The sequence below is a fragment of the Ursus arctos genome, unplaced genomic scaffold (assembly GCF_023065955.2).
Source record: "Ursus arctos isolate Adak ecotype North America unplaced genomic scaffold, UrsArc2.0 scaffold_3, whole genome shotgun sequence".
Taxonomy (NCBI): Eukaryota; Metazoa; Chordata; class Mammalia; order Carnivora; family Ursidae; genus Ursus; species Ursus arctos.
Window position 1 is genome coordinate 100,611,076 of NW_026622985.1, and position 18,331 is coordinate 100,629,406.

Here is an 18,331-nt window from a genome sequence, read left to right on the forward strand (position 1 = left end):
CTGGGGATACAGGGTAGGGGTGTGATACAGTGGGAGAGGTGTGAGGGAAGAACTACATAGGGCCAAAAGGAAACATTTTGAGGTGACAGGTATGTTCACTATCTTGATTATGGTAATGATTTCACAGGTGTACAAATAAGTCAAAACTTGTAAAAAAAAAAAAAAACTTATCAACTATATACTTCAAATACGTACGGATTATGATATGTCAATTATACCTCAGTAAAGCTGTTAAAATACATTTATTAGTCTTCAGACTATATACACACCATTAGCATGCATACCTATATTAGTTTATGGCTGTGGCAATTAGATTTAATTAGAAGTTCTGTATTTCTGTATTTGGTCTTGCATTATAAGTTAAATTTTTATAGTATTTTTCAGTCCCTATCATATTCCTAACAGTATACTGTATACAGTATACTGTAGGAGTTACAAAGTAAGTACGTAAGGTATTTATTCCCTTCATGGATTTGTCTTCACGTCCTAAGAAGTGAAGACTTTCAATAACATATTTCATATTTCCATATATATTTCTAGTAAAACTAAATGCCTGTGCAGTTAAGTAAAATGGGAAACTAAGAAGCATGAATTCCCACAGATGTACTGAAAGCTGCATGCAGACAGAGCAACCCTTTCCTCAAGGAACTGACAGTTTTATGGAGGGAAGAGAAAAGTGAGCATTTAGAACACAACATGCTCAGTGATGAGGCAGATGTGTGGAGAATGAAGAAGGGCGATGGGAGAGCACACAGGAGGGATGCCTAAAGGGCGGAGACTCAGGGAAAACGTTCTCTGTGGGGTTAATGGCTGAGTCAAGTCTTGAATGACACTGTGCCAGGGAATGGGGTGTGAACAAAATCACTCATGTCAGATGGAGTCACATGTTTAAAGGTATGCAAAGTAGAGCAGTACTCTGTTCCCACCCAGTACACCCGAAGAACACCGCTATTATTAATCATGGTTCAAAGCAGGTGAGGCTCAGAGTGGCAAGAAATGAAGCTGGACATACGAGCAGGGGTTAGGTTTAAAGGACCTCCTGTGCCACCTTAATGAGACAGAACCTTATTCTAATGGCAAAAGTCTCTGAAGCATAGAAAGCAGGGCAGTGACAGGATTACATTTTCCTTGTAAGAGAAGGGGATGGGGTGCTAAACTAGCCATTAAATCATGAGAAGACTTTGCATGGAGAGGAGGGAGGATGGAAGGTGCTCCTGGTTAAGTTCTACCTATACTAGAAAGGCCCCTGCTGTCTGCCCCGCTTCCTCTATCAAGTGCCTATCACTAGGGTAACAGAGAACACTCAAAGGCGGACTCACAATCATAAAAATAGGTAGACCTCAGGAGTAGTTAGATTACCACACCAAGGAAACAGAGGACAGAGCAAATATTTACTGTCTACTATGTTACTGTGTAAGGGTCTTTAAAAAAATAACAGTTTATTAAGACAAAATTCACATATCATAAAATTAACGGTTTCAAAGAAAACAATCCAGTGCACTGAGTACATTCACAATGTTGTGTAAATTTACCTAGTTCCAAAACACTTTCATAACCCCAAAGTGAAACCCCAGACCCACTAAGCAGTTTCTACCCATAACCCCTCCCCCCAATCCCTGGCAACCACTACACCTATTTTCTCTCTCTGTCGAGTTCCCTACTCAGGACATTTCATATAAATGGAATATTACGACGTGTGGCTTTTGTGCCTGACTTATTTCACTTAGGATCATGTTTTCAAGGTTCACCCATGTTGTGTCAGTGTCAGAATACCACTCATTTCCTTTTTTTTATTTGTGGTAAAAACACACACAACACAGAATTTACCATCTGAACTATTTTTAAGTGTACAGTAAAATACATTCACGCTATTGTACAACTAACCTAAAGAACTTTTATCTTGCAAAACTGAAACTGTACCCATTAAAGAACAATTCCCCATTTTCCTCTTCCCCCCACCCTGCCCCAGACCCTGGCAACCACCACTCCCCCTTCTGTCTCTGTGATTTAGATGACCATGGGACCCTCATGTAAGGAGAAATCACACAGTATTTGCTTTTTTGTGACTGGCTTATTTCACTTAGACTTCATTCCTTTTTATGGCTGAATAATATTCCCCTGTATGTATTGGACCACAATTTGTTTATGCATTTATCTGTCGATGAACTCTTGGGTTGTTTCTATCTTTTGGTTATTATTATAAGGGTCTTTTAAAATAATAAAACTAAAATACTTGGTCAAACAAGCTTGAAACATGGAAATAAAGACAATCAGGATGGACAATAGACACCTGATTTCTTAGTTCACCTATTCCAAGACCACAGTCCACACTCAACGCAGGGCACCCACTGACACCACAAATACTTATTAACTAGATGCTGGAAGGGATAAAAAGATGCATAAAATATGGTCTTGTCCTTTATGGGAATGTAAAGTTTCTTGACAAAGCCAGTAGATGCAGGTATGTATAACACAAGGCTGAATGCCTAAGAATTTGAGAGCTTCACGTGTGACCAGACTGTGACCTGGCCTTAGAGGATGGGGAGGAACTGGACAAGCAGACAGGTGAGGAGAGAGGTGGGAGCAATGTGAACCAAAGCTCAGAGAGGGCAAGTGTGTTTGCAAATATCAAACCAATTTTAGTCACAACTATTTACACGGTACAAATTTATTTTGTCCTAATATGAAGGCAACTTAATTAGTAGGCCAGATGAACTGGACTATGTGAATTTTAATAAACTAAAAGCCAGTGAATGGGAATGAAAATCACTGTCCAAGAAGCACCTAAGTTCTGATTTTCAAATAGGTGAATAGTTTAAGCCCCCCGAAAATTGGACAGAAACTGTCTACTCTCTTCCTGAAGAAAATATCCAGAGATGGAGCCTCCACAGTGTCCCTCAATAACACTTCCTGACCTGGAAAAGCAAATACTTCTTCAGTTCATTTCCTTTGGTTTCACTTCTTACTCTATTCTCCTCAAAGAAAAGAACACCTGTTTAGAATCTACTTCATGAACGTTCCCTAATAATAAAGTATTGAAAATAAAATCATAAAACTCAGCTCTCTGCTTGGATTTTACAGGAGTCTGATTCTTCTTACTTCTTTGTAAGGGAAATGGGAAGGAAGAGGCAAATGTGAGAAATATTAACAAGATGAAACTGAGTATCACTGTTAGGTGTCAGCATGAAGAAGTAGAGGCATCTAACATAACTCTCAGGTTTCTGCTTTGGCCTGTTAGATAGAAAGTGGCCAAGGACTGAAGGAAAATACAGAGGAGGGAGGGAGGAAAGAGAAGGGGCAGCGGGAGGGAAAGAAGGAGGGAGGGACAGAGAGAGACACACACACCAAGTGTGGGTCCTGCTGTAGAAATGACCAGTGTGGGATGGCACCCACATGGAGTACAGAGTTGGGATTATCTGCTCTTCGCTCAGGGGTACGTGCTGGGTTGGAGGTTTGGGTTTGGGGACAAGTATACAGGTACAGCTGAGGAGCAGGAAAAGAGATAGCTAAAAATGGCCAAAGGAGAAGAAAGAAACAGGGGAATGGGGACCAGAAATAAAGAAAGAAGAGATATGGGAAGTGGGATTACAAACAGCAAATGCCATGGTGCAATTAAGACAAAAACAGAATCCACAAGATCAGATAATTAAGAGGTCACTGGTGACCTGAGCAAAAAGAGATAATTAAGTATTTGGAGTCTGAAATTCACTTTCAGATGACTGAGTTCCAGTACAGGAGATGATTTCAACTCCTGCTGGACAGCACACTGAGGTCTGGAGGCAACAGAAAGAACAAAACAATGACCAGAGTCAGCATCCTGGTAACCCCAGGTGAGGATTTCACATTTCCTGCAGAGACACCAGGTATGTCTACATATGCACAGAAGAAGATGTGAAGACCTGGACATTCTGAAAAGGGGATTGGGAGTAAAACTGGTGGTCACAAGGAATTGTAGCCTGATCTCTAATTTTAGTATTCTTTATAAGGAGAATTTATTCATGTCTATACTTACATAATTAATTAAAATTAATTTTAAAATAAAATCTCCTACAAATAAAGAGATAATACATTCACTGATCTCAGAACTGATTGTGTGCAGGTGTGCTATAAAGTACTCTCGGCCAGGCTAAGGCCTTTTTTCTTAGTACAAAGTAGACCCTTATTTTAGCTTACTGTCTGGTTTTTAATTGTAACATTTTAAGGATTACATCTTAAGCCGCTTTCTAGCTAAATTATCCTAACTAGAATTATTTTCATATAAAAATATTTTATAACAAACTAAAATTTAAAATATTTGAATGTTTGTCAACAGACGGCTATATTATTTAGGTAATGTGTAGCCAACATGACTTTTTCTCAGACAGGACTATGTTCCCTGAAACAAGAGTGGCACCAGAAGAATACAACAAGTAGATACTGCAAATAAAGAGCATTTAGGGATTGAGCATTAGTTAGTCTCTTAACTCTTTAATGCATCTGACACAGAATACTTTCTCTTTATTAATAAATATTATAACTAGATATAGATTTATTATTCACATATAAGAACAGTAATCACCCAAAAGACAATTAGTGCCACTCTCTCTGCAATATAACTGAATATAAGTAAGTCATATACAAATTTTTTGCTGAGAAATTTTTAATTATTTTTATATCAAACTCATAGTTAGGAATACATATTATGATTTATACTTCTATTTTGCACTTGTCATTTCTAAGCATCATTCACTTTTGTTTTACACTGAGAATTGGAAAGAACTGGCCCAAGGTAAAGATTAATAGTATATTTGTGAAACCCCAAATCAAGACTTCTCCAAGATGGACCAGTTTTTAAACAGGTTCCCTTCATCAAGGAATGAAAAAGTAATCCACTTTATCTCCTACAAGATGAGGGACTAGATAGGACCCAGATAAGAAATATATGGAAATACTAAAAAATAAATTCAAGGTGATTCAAAGGGGTAAATATTCTTGTTTAATATCATAAGTATATTTTCTTTTAAAACTCTGCATTTTGGGCCTTGTATAATTTACAAGTTACAGAAAGAGCTTCAAGATAACAGAACTATCAAAATAATTTTAAAAAAGAAATTAATGACAGTATTGCAAGGTCTGTTGGTTACATTTGAGAAAAATCTCCCCTGTTAAAGGAGATTGCAAGTAACAATTGGAAAAAAGGTCCATCTCTCAGTAATTTCTTGATTAAGCATAATACAGAGCATGTCAGCAATCCTACAAAATCTTTCTTACAGAATTCATTGTTGCTTTTGAAATATTTGATTACAGAAAAGTTTGGGCATCTACAGAGAGTTCCTTAGGCTTGGTCCTATTCTGTTTTCACCTTGTTTGCCAGCCACCTCCTCCAGTCAGGGTCAAACAGTAAACTGTTCACTGCACATATGGACATCAAATCCCCCAAAATGTTGGATTCTTCAAAACTGAAGTCTAAATAGGCAGCAAAGCAATGTTTTGGAAATCATATACACTGACATGACATTACTTTTAAAGGACTTTAAAGAGTTCGAATAAGAAATGTTAAGCTCAGATTCTTTGTCTTTCCAATAGACAACAAAACCATCATTTATATTAATTATATTTAGCTTAAAATACACGGTCAAAATCGTCCTCATGACTTAATTCTTAGTTGTCAAGTATATGCTTATAAAATCTACTCTGTGGCAATTTTGCAATTAGTACACATTTTTCCATATTCAAATATAAGAAGCTCATCAGAGGAATTCTTTAATGAATGTGTCCTATCACACCAGGCACTGAACTCTAAAGCTAGAGTTTAATGATGCCTCCGTTGCACTAACACCACCAGCTAGCAAATTAAAAAAACCAAAAACCAAAAAACTCATATACACTATCATTTTGAAGCAAAAATATCACCAAATCATTTTATACAGGATTCAATGTATTTTCAATTTATAATTAAAGTAAAAACTATCACTGATAAATTGTTGAAATAAGAGAAAAGCTGCTCATATACAGGTAACGTTGGATTTTCCTTGTTATTTCATGTCTCATTTCACTTCAAGGGACGGGGTGCTGCTAGTGGGATTCCCAGGGGCAGATGAGAGCATCCTAAGGGTCAGGCTTTCCTCAGGAGAGGCAAAGAGAAAAAGTAAAAACTTTCGCAGCTTGGAATGTGGTTGTGAAACACATCCTCTATTCTAGGCTTATGAGCTTTTCAGCTGGTAAATCAAAACCCTGTTATACACCAGGATAACATTCATGACAATTCTCCACATTTTATCTTCTTAAAAATCAAAGGCTCAGTCCTAAAGGGTTAATAGAGGAATTACAAAGTAACTCTCTAGTTTGCATTTCCCATAATACTAAAATAAAGCTGCTTCTTTTAGTCCAGAAATTTGCTTTTTTAATACTGTGAAAAGCCTCCGTGAATCTGTTTAACGTATTTACTTCTTTTCATCTATTCAGTGCCACTGGGCATAACCTGTAATGCAGTGCGTGTTGATATTTTGCAAAGCGCCACATGACTCACTGTACCCTAATGCGCTCCATTAATCCTGTTTGGACAGCTGGGTCCAGGCGTTTGTTAGCTGCATTCTAATTGTCCCATCTTTCTTTTTCTTCTTTTTAGTTATCTCTATGGCAAACTATTCAGGAATTTAATTTGTTGATCTTCAAAAAGCAAATTTTGCCATTAATTTGTTTTCTTTGTATTAAAAGTATACCTACTGTGCAATTTTCTACCATAAAATTAGTATATATCATTATTAACAATTAATCTTAAATAACAGATCACAGTGAGTTTTATAAATGACTAAATGGTAGGGTGGCTATAATATCACAGAAATTACTGTTGGATGGTCATAATACAAATGATATCACTTAGTTACAAATGAAGTTACTAACGGGCATACTTTTGGCATTTTCAAGATTAGCACACCATAAGCAGATGTCAAAACAATAACAAGTCCTATAAAGCAAACACAAAAGAAGTAAGACCACTAAGTAAATAAGCTTTGTATTAGTCTGTGAAACAGTGGTCCCTTTACATTTATACTTAGATTTCACTTTAAAACGAAATTCTTGGTAAGCACTGCACAGATAACCATAAAGCCTCTATTTCCCTCTTGCAGCCCGCCTCCCTGCTGGCCAGGAGTCTTGAATCAACAACAGAGGCAATAGAAGACGTAAACAAAAGCAACTCAAAGTGACTAGTAATTTTTGTTATGAGCAAGTTGCCGAGGTTGAATGATGGGATTCTTCTAACCATTTGTGAACACTCTTAAGTGGAAACCTAAGTCCAGAAAACCAAACAGAACTGCCTAACGGAAACTTTTGTCTGAAATAATATTTAGCCAAGAAGTGAGATCACAGCCTGCAACATGCTTTATAAAAGATAAGAAGGCCAAGTGAAGAACTGTTCAACTATTTCAATAACAATGTAGAAATGTATTACTTTTAAAAGATGATCAAAGTTCCTGTAAATCAAAAAATTAAGAAAACTATATAAATGACAGGCAAGAAAAAAATTAAACTACAGGACGTCCTTGAAATCAGCGCATGCTCGCAAAGACCTCACTGTTTTTAAATCTATTTCATGGACATGAAGCAGCTTAAAATAAGTTTTATACATTTACAGTTTTTTAAACCACATGCTAATTATAAGTTTTAAAAAACATTTCATACAAAAAATTAGTTTTATACTTTCTAGACATTAAACATTTTTTTTAATACCACAATTTTCTCACCAGAGAACTCAAAAGCTTAACTAGTCAGTGGAAAAAACTGTCCACTGTTTGGAGAAGGAACATTTTTATGTATTTAAAAAAATAAGTGGTCTTTAGTTGATAAAAGTACTTGTTTTGGTATGGTTCTCTACATTAAATGAAGTACAGAAATAAAGTTATAAAATAATGTGAAAGGCAATATTATATTTCAAAGGATGATCTTTTTGAAAAAGTGCAGAATCTAAAAGTTAAGGCAGAAGTTTAAGAAAGATATGTTAACAAGGTATGGACTTTGAACAGACATTTCTCCCGTAAACTTACCCAGTGTTCTTGACATCACAGGCAGTGCAGAGCTCAAGACCAAGATGGACACACAATTCCCAATGATCTGTGTGGGGATCACAAAGAATATTGGGCAGACAGCAGAATGATAAATGCAATCAATCTACTCACATTCTGGGAACTTAACTGCACATTCTACTTACCTTGTACTATCGTACTGTACTTTGCTAACTTCTTAATGATATTACTCAATATAGAATTTAAAGAGAGTAAGAAACGTTTTCTACAAATATTTAAAGTTACATCTGTAAAGTTCTAGAAGATATTTACAGTAGCTAGCACAAATATGAAGTTTAGAACATTTAAGTTACACCTCGAACAACGCATTTTACATTACTGATCGAGGTTGCCAATTTTAAAAAGGTTTGCCTGTCAAGTAAAATAGAATGAATACATTTAATACTTCTAACTGTATTTTTAAAGCCAGACTACTGCTCAAGATATATGCTACTTCAAATACGTTCAACTATTATAAGATTTAATACCAAAAAGCTAGAAATCTAAAACCCCTAAATTCTAATAATTCATTTCCAATGTATCCTATGCTTATTCTTTCATATTAAATAAAAGGAGCTGAAAATACTGATTAATGCTGATGATCACTTAAACTAGATGCTAAGTATCTCAACAAGTCATAGCATTCTATAGACAGGTACATAAAGTACATAAAATAACTTTTCCCTTTTAAAACAGGCTGAAAATCTGTGATATATAATAAAAAGAAAAGAAATCAGCAGCTCTTATTACTTATTCTTCATGGTCAGCCTGTGGGAATATTTTAAAAAGATGCAGTCACTATATAAGGTAACAGTCTTTGTTATTCCAAAGCCAATGACACATTGTAGGAAGTCAAATTAGCCTCAGACTACAAAATGTTTCTGAATAGAACTCTTCCGTCTTGCTTTAATTATTCAAATTTGAAATACTTTGTCTCTACTACTTGTAGCAACTAAGTTCTTCAGATTTCAAACAAGCTCCCTGAAGTACAGTTTGCACAATCAAAGTTACTCATTAGCAATACGTTTTCTTTAGAGGAGAAAGAGTCCTTTCAACAGTTTTCTGTAGCTGGTTAACAAGCTCTGCGGTTCTATGCATTTACAAGTGAATGGATGCCATCCAAATTAAACAGAGCAGCACATCCTTTTCCCACTCATTTCAGCATTCTGAAAATCTTTCAGTTTGTGTTTATGCAATTTACAAACAAATACCTATCACTGCAAATGAACCATTCAGGGCGATTACAAAATAAAACAGTTCATTTGCCTTTGAACGTAAAAGGGAGGCACAGCCACCTAAAACTTTACCTTACCTTTGTCATAGTTGTGTCATCCTTCTTGGGAATAAAATTTCCAAAAAATCGGAGGCTATAGAAACCGACAACAGAGGACACCATAAGATAGCTGTGAGAATCAAGGAAAAAACTCTCCAAAGAATGCAAGTTTCCTTAAGTTCTCAGTAGTCTCCAGAAACTCTTAAGGTCCAAAGGAAAAACAAAACAAAAAGCCACTTGGCGTGCTTGAGGAAGACTGACTTGTTTTTCCCTTTTAGACAAGTGTCTTAGTAAATTACCACTGTCTCAGGAAACTAAACAGAAAATTTGTTAAACAATGTTTAGTTAAAGAAAGGATACAAAATCAAAATGATTTCAAGTGCAGCTCCCACAAAACCAAAAGCAGAAAGAGAAGCATTTCCTATTCCAGGACCCTGGGGGGAAAAAATCACTTTTCAGAATTCAATGACACTATGTATTTGCTTTCCCTAAAACTGATTCATAAATACAGGAATTAGGAATGTTTAATACCCTAGAATAACATCTAGATTTTAAAGGACAATAAAACATGACATTAGACTACGTTCATCAACTAATGCAAGCACGTGTTAATAATTTTAACAAGCTCTAAACATCTCTGATTTATCTCAAACGTAATTTACTTATCAAAATGATATTATGCTTATTGATATTATGCTTATTGTCCTGAATATTGTTGGAAGAAATTTTTTTAAAACAGTACCACAGGAATAGAACATATAATTATTTAAATGAACCCTGAAACAACATATAAAAATTATACAATTAAAATGTATCAAAGTAGGCTAAGCATAGAAAGAAAGTGAATGTGCATATCCTATTTCTACAGTTGAAAGTTTTGATTCCCCAAATCTTCCTTGGGAATTCAGACATTTTTAAAAGACATACCTTAATTAACACAGATTTTTTTTTAATGTAACACTACACATTTTTCCAAAACATTATACCTATTGTCAAAACCTATCTTTATCTAGAACTTAAAAAAACAAGCAGAAAAACTAATATTTATTAACGAGACCAAACAGGTAAAAAAATAATTTCTTACTAAAGTAGAAAGAATATTTTCAAAGCTTACCAATTAAAGGAAGTATTCAAATATGAGCTACTTTTCTACTATCAGCTTTAATTGTATCAAACAAAAATACCAGGAAAATTAAGAATGTACAGTGAGGTTAATAAAAAATAAACCAATAAATAACACCATACATGTCATGTATACATTCTAATTTTGACATAAAGAAGTAAGAATACTCATGGAAATTTTACATACATAAATAAATCTAAGAACTATCACTTTTTTGTCAATCTTTTGACAAAGAAATGAATAATGCTAATAGAAAGCTTACTGGCCAGGTGAAAAACATTTTGGAAATATTCCCTGTCTCAAGAGAAGTCCTCCAGGCAGGATTAAGATGATCTGATTTATTTAAACAATTATGCGTGGGCCCTACCAGGTATAAGTCCCTCTCTACGATACACTAAGGGGATGGTCCATAAATGTACCATGGGGGCTTGGGACTTACGCATTGTGCAATGTATAAAAGAAGGTTACAAAGTGAATAGAAGCCAACACAGTAGATAACTTCCTGCTCTATCAATGAATTTGGGTCTAAACAAAAGATAAAGACCAGGTTGCAGACGAAGTACTATTTAGTGTTGCTGTTCACCTGTGGAATGAGGCACATGGAAAGCATGCTGGCAGGCTAGACAATGGGCAGTAACAGAAGGCACAAGGTCCAGCAAAAGTTAGAGCAGGGCAGCATCTAACTGGAGAATACGGCTGAAAAAAAATTAGCTTTGAAAGAAAAGAGTATCTCATCTTGGACTGAAGGGAAGAAATTTAGGTTGATATTGGCTTTTTTCTATGAGAGGAAAAGTATACATTCTCTGGTTGAGAGAGAGAAGCAGCACTAAAACCCTGGAAGAATTTTGAAGTCCTTTCTATGGGGAATAAGAAAGCTACTGACTTCGAAAAATATAAGAAAACGTTAAAATGTAAATGCTAACTTTAAGTCATCAAAAGTTTACAGAGACTCCTAGAAGTACACCAAATATGAATCTTTAGTGATAACTACCTTCTATATGGAAGATATATTTAAAAAGGCTAAGAGAATTTAATAGAATCATCAACGTTTAAACAAGACAGAAAACAAAGTTAATTCATGAAAAGATGTACATCTGACTCTCCTCCAGTAACTAAACATTTGACTCAGTTTCATAAAATGTGTGACTCTTTTGAAACATAAGTCCCTACCAACCATATATCAAGATCTTTTGCAAACACTATGAATCGATCTAATAAACTTCTTCCACATCACTATTTCAGAGTACACATTTTCTTAAAGAATTACAAATATGAACTTTAGTAAAACAAAAATAAACTGTGATACAAAATCTAAAAGGAAACTCTGATATTTGATAAAAGGATTGGCCAACGGAAAGTAAGAAATTAGAAACAAAAGTCACAGTTCACAAACACTGTTTATGAAGGCTCTTTACATAAAGAAATTCATACAACCTGAAACATAAGTGCAGAAAGGTGATGTTTTAAGTTACTTATTTGAAACACTCGGTATATATACAGAACACTTTTGCAAAAGAAAGACATTTAAAGCACTTTACCCTTGTTCCCTTTGGCATGGCTGTTTCATCAACCAACAGGCAAAGAATATTACAAGCCACCAAGAGGACCGAGATGGACTACAACATAAGAAATGATCATCAGTTCCGAATTTCACAGATATTTTGTAAGTACACATGTATTACAATCTAAGTTATCGACCAAATATATGCTTCAGAACAGAGAAGTCAAGATCAAAATTCTACCCACAATCAAACTGAAAGTAATCAAACTATCTGCAAAAACTCCAGAGTAAACTCTAAAAGCTTCTGCAAATTATTACAATTTCAAAGCTTGTGACTAAAGCTAATAATATAGATTCAGTTACTGACGGATTCCACCAATTGGAAAGCCACAACTCCACAGATTTAAAAAATGATTAAAATGTTATCAAAACTAATTTAATAATATAATTTTCACATCCCATCATAGAGTCTGAAGCAAGATAGCTGCAATACCTCGTCTCTTAATTCTAAACAGCACAAAAGAATAAATGTCCTGCTTTCATGAAGAAAGAGTTAATCTTGAGGAGTTTTTAAAAATGCAATTACCATTTTTGCTCTATTGGGGTTTTCCAAATAAAGGTATAGATGGATTTTAATCCTGTTGATAGAAAACCAGTTTACTTGAAACCATTTAGCTGAGGAAGTTGCCATACTCAAATACCAAATAAATAAATAAAAAATAATTTGCTTTATTTAACTAGGCAAATAAATTCTTACTGTCTCAATAAGAAGAAGAACCATAACAGCAGGATACACCAAATTTCTTTCCCATGCTGAAGCTTTTTTTCGCCTTTCTATTAGGAAAAAAAACAAAATACAACAAAAGATTTCCAAAAATTCTCTCCAGACCCACATTTTCATTCCTTACTGCTATAACCAGTATGTATTATTTTTATATAATTTCTTTTTCGCAAACATAAATTATTTTTAATTTTCCTCCACAAACTATAAAAATCAGACTTTTAAAATCACTTTGCTACATTAAATACCTCAATTCTATGATGATTACATTTTAGCTCTGTAAAGACATTTCAGTTGCTAATAAAATGTACTGTTAATACACAGCTTACTATTAAAATATAGAAATATTTGCATTTGATGTAGATTTACATATTGATATAGATTTGAGTGAATAAAGTAACATGAGTAAAAATCCCCTCTAATCTAAAGATAAATATCTCCAGTTTACTAAAGGTGGAAGCAAACTTCCAGCTACAGTGATCTAGCTGATATCATACCAATCCTCATGCTATGAACAACTGGTAAAAAACAAATCAAACTTAACCAAGAAAAAAAATCTGCATGAAGGAATCACAGAGCTACCACGACAAAACTGTGAGGTCAATACTCTGTGAAATGGATTGATGTGAGCCTTCACATTTGCACTATCTTCAACAGAGTTTTCTAACATATAACTGACATGGCCCCATGAAGCTGAGAAATCAAGCAAATATTAGTGGGTAAAAGAAAATGATGCTGAAGCAATGCTTTCAGCAAACTCAACAGCATCAGGAAAACAAAAATTGGAGTATGGGACTACCAAGGCAGCTAAAATTTGAGAGGTTATGATCACAGAGAAAAGGAAAGAAAAGAAAGGGAGCCTAACATTCAGCCTCTTGCCCTTCAAGGCACCAGTGGCCAGCAGGCTGACAGAGTGACAGGAAGGTACAGCAAAGAGCAAAGCTTCTGTGGCGTTCACATTTCTTGAGATAAAAACTTAAGTTCAGGGTTCATGAAGAGATGGTATCAGAGTCAACAACAAAACACCCAGGCTTTCACTTAGGAAAGCTATACACTAGGAGCAAGGCCAAACTGCAAACTGACCGCCCCTTGTGAAGACCAAAGCCACTCTGGAACGATCACCAGCCCAGATAGACGAAAGGATTTGTCCCTACTCTAACTGCCTACCAGAAGAAAAAGTAAACCCTCTCAAGAAAAAAACATTATCCAGAGTTTTTATTTTGTGTAAGAAATGCCTCACACTCAGGGAGCCTGGGTGGCTCCGTCATTAAGCATCTGTCTTCGGCTCAGGGCATGATTCCGACGTTATGAGATTGAGCCCTGCATCAGGCTCCTCCACTGGGAGCCTGCTTCTTCCTCTCCCACTCCCCCTGCTTGTGTTCCCTCTCTTGCTGGCTGTCTCTCTCTCTGTCAAATAAATAAATAAAATCTTTAAAAAAAAAGAAAAAGAAAAGAAAAGGAACGCCTGACAATCAAATGTTCCCTGGAGATAGGACAAAGAAAAAAGATAATAGAAACAGACTTTCAGTTTATCCAGAAATTGAACTTACCAGAAAGAGGCCTTAAAATGACTAATATGTCCAATAAGATAAATGACAAGATGGCAAATGTCATAATTTGAATCTACAAAATAACTACAAAATTCTGAAAATTCTAGAACTGAAAAATACTGTAAAATTAAGACTTGAAGAGATAATTTAGCAATAGTTATGATACAGCTGAAAAGAATGAAATGGAAGACACATCAATAGAAAATACCATGGCTCAAAGAATGTGATAAAGGAGGGGAAACTCAGAAAACAATACAGGAGTGAAAAGGTCTAGCACATGTGCAGCTAGGGTCAAAGGAACTAAAAGAAAAGGAGCAGAAGCAATATTTGATGAGACAATGGCCAAAAAGTCCCCAAATGGATAAAAGACACTAGGCCATACACTTACAAAGTGCTGCAGATCTCAGAAGAATAAACACAAAGAAAACCAAACCTGAGCATATCAGGGTAGAACTACTAAACAAAGACAAAAAGAAAATCTTAAAAGCTTTCAAAAGGGCAACAACACAACTTTAAACCAGAAATCAGAAGATACTAGAAAGACATCTTTTCAATGTTGAAACTACCAAATAAGAATTCTAAAATCTGGGGCGCCTGGGTGGTACAGCGGTTAAGCGTCTGCCTTCGGCTCAGGGCGTGATCCCGGCGTTCTGGGATCGAGCCCCACATCAGGCTCTTCTGCTATGAGCCTGCTTCTTCCTCTCCCACTCCTCCTGCTTGTGTTCCCTCTCTCGCTGGCTGTCTCTATCTCTGTCGAATAAATAAATAAAATCTTTAAAAAAAAAAAAAAAAAAAAAAAAAAAGAATTCTAAAATCTGGGGCGCCTGGGTGGCTCAGTCGTTAAGCACCCACCTTCGGCTCAGGTCATGATCCCAGAGTCCTGGGATCGAGCCTCACATCGGGCTCCCTGCTCAGTGGGAAGCCTGCTTCCTCCCTCTCCCTCTGCTTGTGTTCCCTCTCTCTCTGTGTCTCTATCAAATAAATAAAATCTTTAAAAAAAAAAAAAAAATTCTAAATTCTGTAAAAATGCCCTACCAACGAGAAGGTAAGTAAAAATGTTTTCAGGTAACAAAAACTGAGAGAAGTCATTGCCAACAAACCAGCACTAATGAAATACTAGCAGATGTTTTTCAAGCAGAAGCTAAATGAACACTGGAAACACAAATCAGGGACATACAATATAAAACACCAGTGAAAACCACTTCATATCCACTAAATTGGTAAAAATGTAGAGTCCGACACTTTCAGTTGTTGACAAAGATGTGGAGCAACAGGAGCGACATGCCCAAAACAAATGCAAAATAATAAAACTATCTGGGAAGATAATTTGACATTATTTTTAAAAAGTTGTATATCCACATACTCAATGATCCTATAATTCCACTTCCAGGTAGGTACCCTGAAAAACATATGTACCAAGAGACATGGAGAACAATGTTTATACCAATATTATTCATAATAACAAAAGATAAACACATCAAATATCCATCAACAGCAGAATGAATAAAGGAACTTTAGACAATACGGTGTGGTTTATGAAAATGAAAATGACAGCAACCTACAGAATGGGAGAAGGTACTTATAAATGATATATCCACTAAAGGGTTAATATTCAAAATATATAAAGAACTTACACAACCCAGCACCAAATCAAAAAATGAACAGAGGACTTGAATAGACATTTTTCCAAAGAAGACATCCAGATGTCCAACAAACACATGAAAAGATTCTCAACATCACTCATCCTCAGGGAAATGCAAATAAAAACCACAATATCATCTTATACCTCTCAGAATAACTAAAATCAATAACACAAGAAATAACAAGTGTTGGCAAAGATGTAGAGAAAAAGGAACCCTCAAATACTATTGGTGGGAATACAAACTGGTGCAGCCACCACTGAAAACACTATGGAGGTTTCACAAAAAATTAAAAATAGAATTACCAAACAATCCAGTAATTCCAATACTAGGCATCCAAAGAAAACAAAAACACTAATTCAAAAAGAGATATGTACCCCAATGTTTACTGTAGCATTAATTTACAATAGCCAAGACATGGAAACAACCCAAGTGTTCATCCACAGATGAATGGATAAAGACGGGATATATATACATTTACATACACCACACACACATACATACACACACATACACACACACACACACACACACACACACACACACAGAGGAATATTACTCAGCCACAAAAAAATAATGAAATCTTGCCATCTGCAACAACATGGGCAGAGTTACAGTATACTGTGCTAAGTGAAGTAAGTTAGTCAGAGAAAGACAAATACCATATGATTGCACTCATGTGGAATTAAAGAAACAAAACAAAACAAAGTAAAAAAAGACAAAAAAAACAGACTCAAATACAAAGAACAAACTGGTGACTGGCAGACAGGAAGTGGGTAGAGGATGGGTGAAATATCATGATGAGCACTGAGTAATATATGGAATTGTTGAATCGCTATATTGTACACCTGAAACTAATATAACATGGTAATTATGCTTCAATAAAAAAGAAAATGAAAATGAATAAATTTTCAGCAACAAAACACTGGACTTCATTTCTGAAGACAGTAATAATAGAGACCAATTTTCCATCCATGCTAAAACAATTAGGAAACCAAAAAATACATGCATATGAAACAGTTTCAAGACTTGGATGTGTGGTCACAGAAAGACAATGATCTCTGAGATATGGGAAGCAAACAAGGCAAGCCCTGGGTTTGCCCCTGCTTACTGTCTTGTGACAGTTTTCTGGCCACAGGACAGGCACAGGAACCCAAGCAAACCCCAACTCATTCCTTGAGTTGAGGACATAAAATGAGAGTGTGGAGAGACCAAGTTAGCTGGACTATACAGAGCAAAGTACCACAGACAAAAGTCCTCAGAGAAAGAACTCCATGGATCTTCAAAGGGTCATCCTTGAGTCTTCAGTAGGCTAAAGATCAGCTCAGGTACATGAACAAACAACCCACAGCTGAAGAAAGAACCACTCAAAAAGGTCAGATGGAACAGCAGTATCCAAACATCATAAAGGGCCAAGTCCCACAAGATAGGAACGAGACCTCATAAATCAGGAGCATTGTTGCCTTAGTGTGGGAACAACTGGCCCTAAAGGAAATGCTGCTCTAGTCCTACCTGACGAGCCTTTAGAGCAAAACCCAAGAATATCAAACTGCTTCCAAGTAACTTAACTGCATCCCAGAACAAAGTTCCACACTTACGGAAATACAAAAATATCAGCACCTAGCAATAAGATCCTCAGTGTCCACTGTCCAATCAAAAATTGCCAGGCAAGCATAAAAGCACAAAAATACACACAATAATGAGAAGAAAAGTCAATCAATCAAAATCTATCAAGAACTAACACAGAAGTTAGAATTAGCAGATAAAAACATATATATTCCATATTTTTTTAAAAAGTGGACTAAAATCACAGACTAAAAGGTCTAAACAGAACTTCTAAATTTAAAAACTGCAGTGTCTGAGGATGCCTGGGTTAAGTCAGTTGAGCCTCTAACTCAATCTCAGCTCAGGTCTTGATCTCAGGGTCACGGGTTCAGGCCCTGCACTGGGCTCCATGCTGGGCGTGGAGCCTATTTAAAAACAAAACAAAACAAAAACAAAAAAAAAAAAACTGCAGTGTTTGAGAAGAATACAATAGATGGGATTAGGGGCGCCTGGGTGGCTCAGTCGTTAAGCATCTGCCTTCAGCTCAGGGCGTGATCCCGGCGTTCTGGGATGGAGCCCCACATCAGGCTCCTCCCCTGGAAGCCTGCTTCTTCCTCTCCCACTCCCCCTGCTTGTGTTCTCTCTCTCTCTCTCTCTCTCTCTCTCTCTCTCTCTCTCTCGCTGGCTGTCTCTATCTCTGTCAAATGAATGAATAAAATCTTAAAAAAAAAAAAAAAGATGGGATTAAATGCAGATTATATACTCAAAAGAAAAGAGCAGTGAACGTGAAGATATAGTAATAACAACTATACAAAATGAAACACACGGAGAAAAACATCCGGAAAATAAAGGAAAATCTGTGAGTTTGGGGGGCAA

At 35.9% G+C, this 18,331-nt stretch overlaps 1 protein-coding gene across 3 annotated transcripts in view; it reads right to left on the minus strand.

Moving 5' to 3' along the window:
* Window positions 1-18,331, minus strand: part of LMBR1 (limb development membrane protein 1) — a 180,989-nt gene that overhangs the window by 34,711 nt on the left and 127,947 nt on the right. For all 3 annotated transcript variants that reach the window (XM_026479220.4, XM_057304482.1, XM_026479222.4), the window contains exons 11-15: window positions 12,697-12,773; window positions 11,977-12,054; window positions 9,676-9,749; window positions 9,355-9,445; window positions 8,025-8,091 (exon numbers count right to left, since the gene is read on the minus strand). In XM_026479220.4, the coding sequence (XP_026335005.1) occupies window positions 8,025-8,091; window positions 9,355-9,445; window positions 9,676-9,749; window positions 11,977-12,054; window positions 12,697-12,773 (387 nt within the window). The remainder of the gene's footprint in view (window positions 1-8,024; window positions 8,092-9,354; window positions 9,446-9,675; window positions 9,750-11,976; window positions 12,055-12,696; window positions 12,774-18,331) is intronic.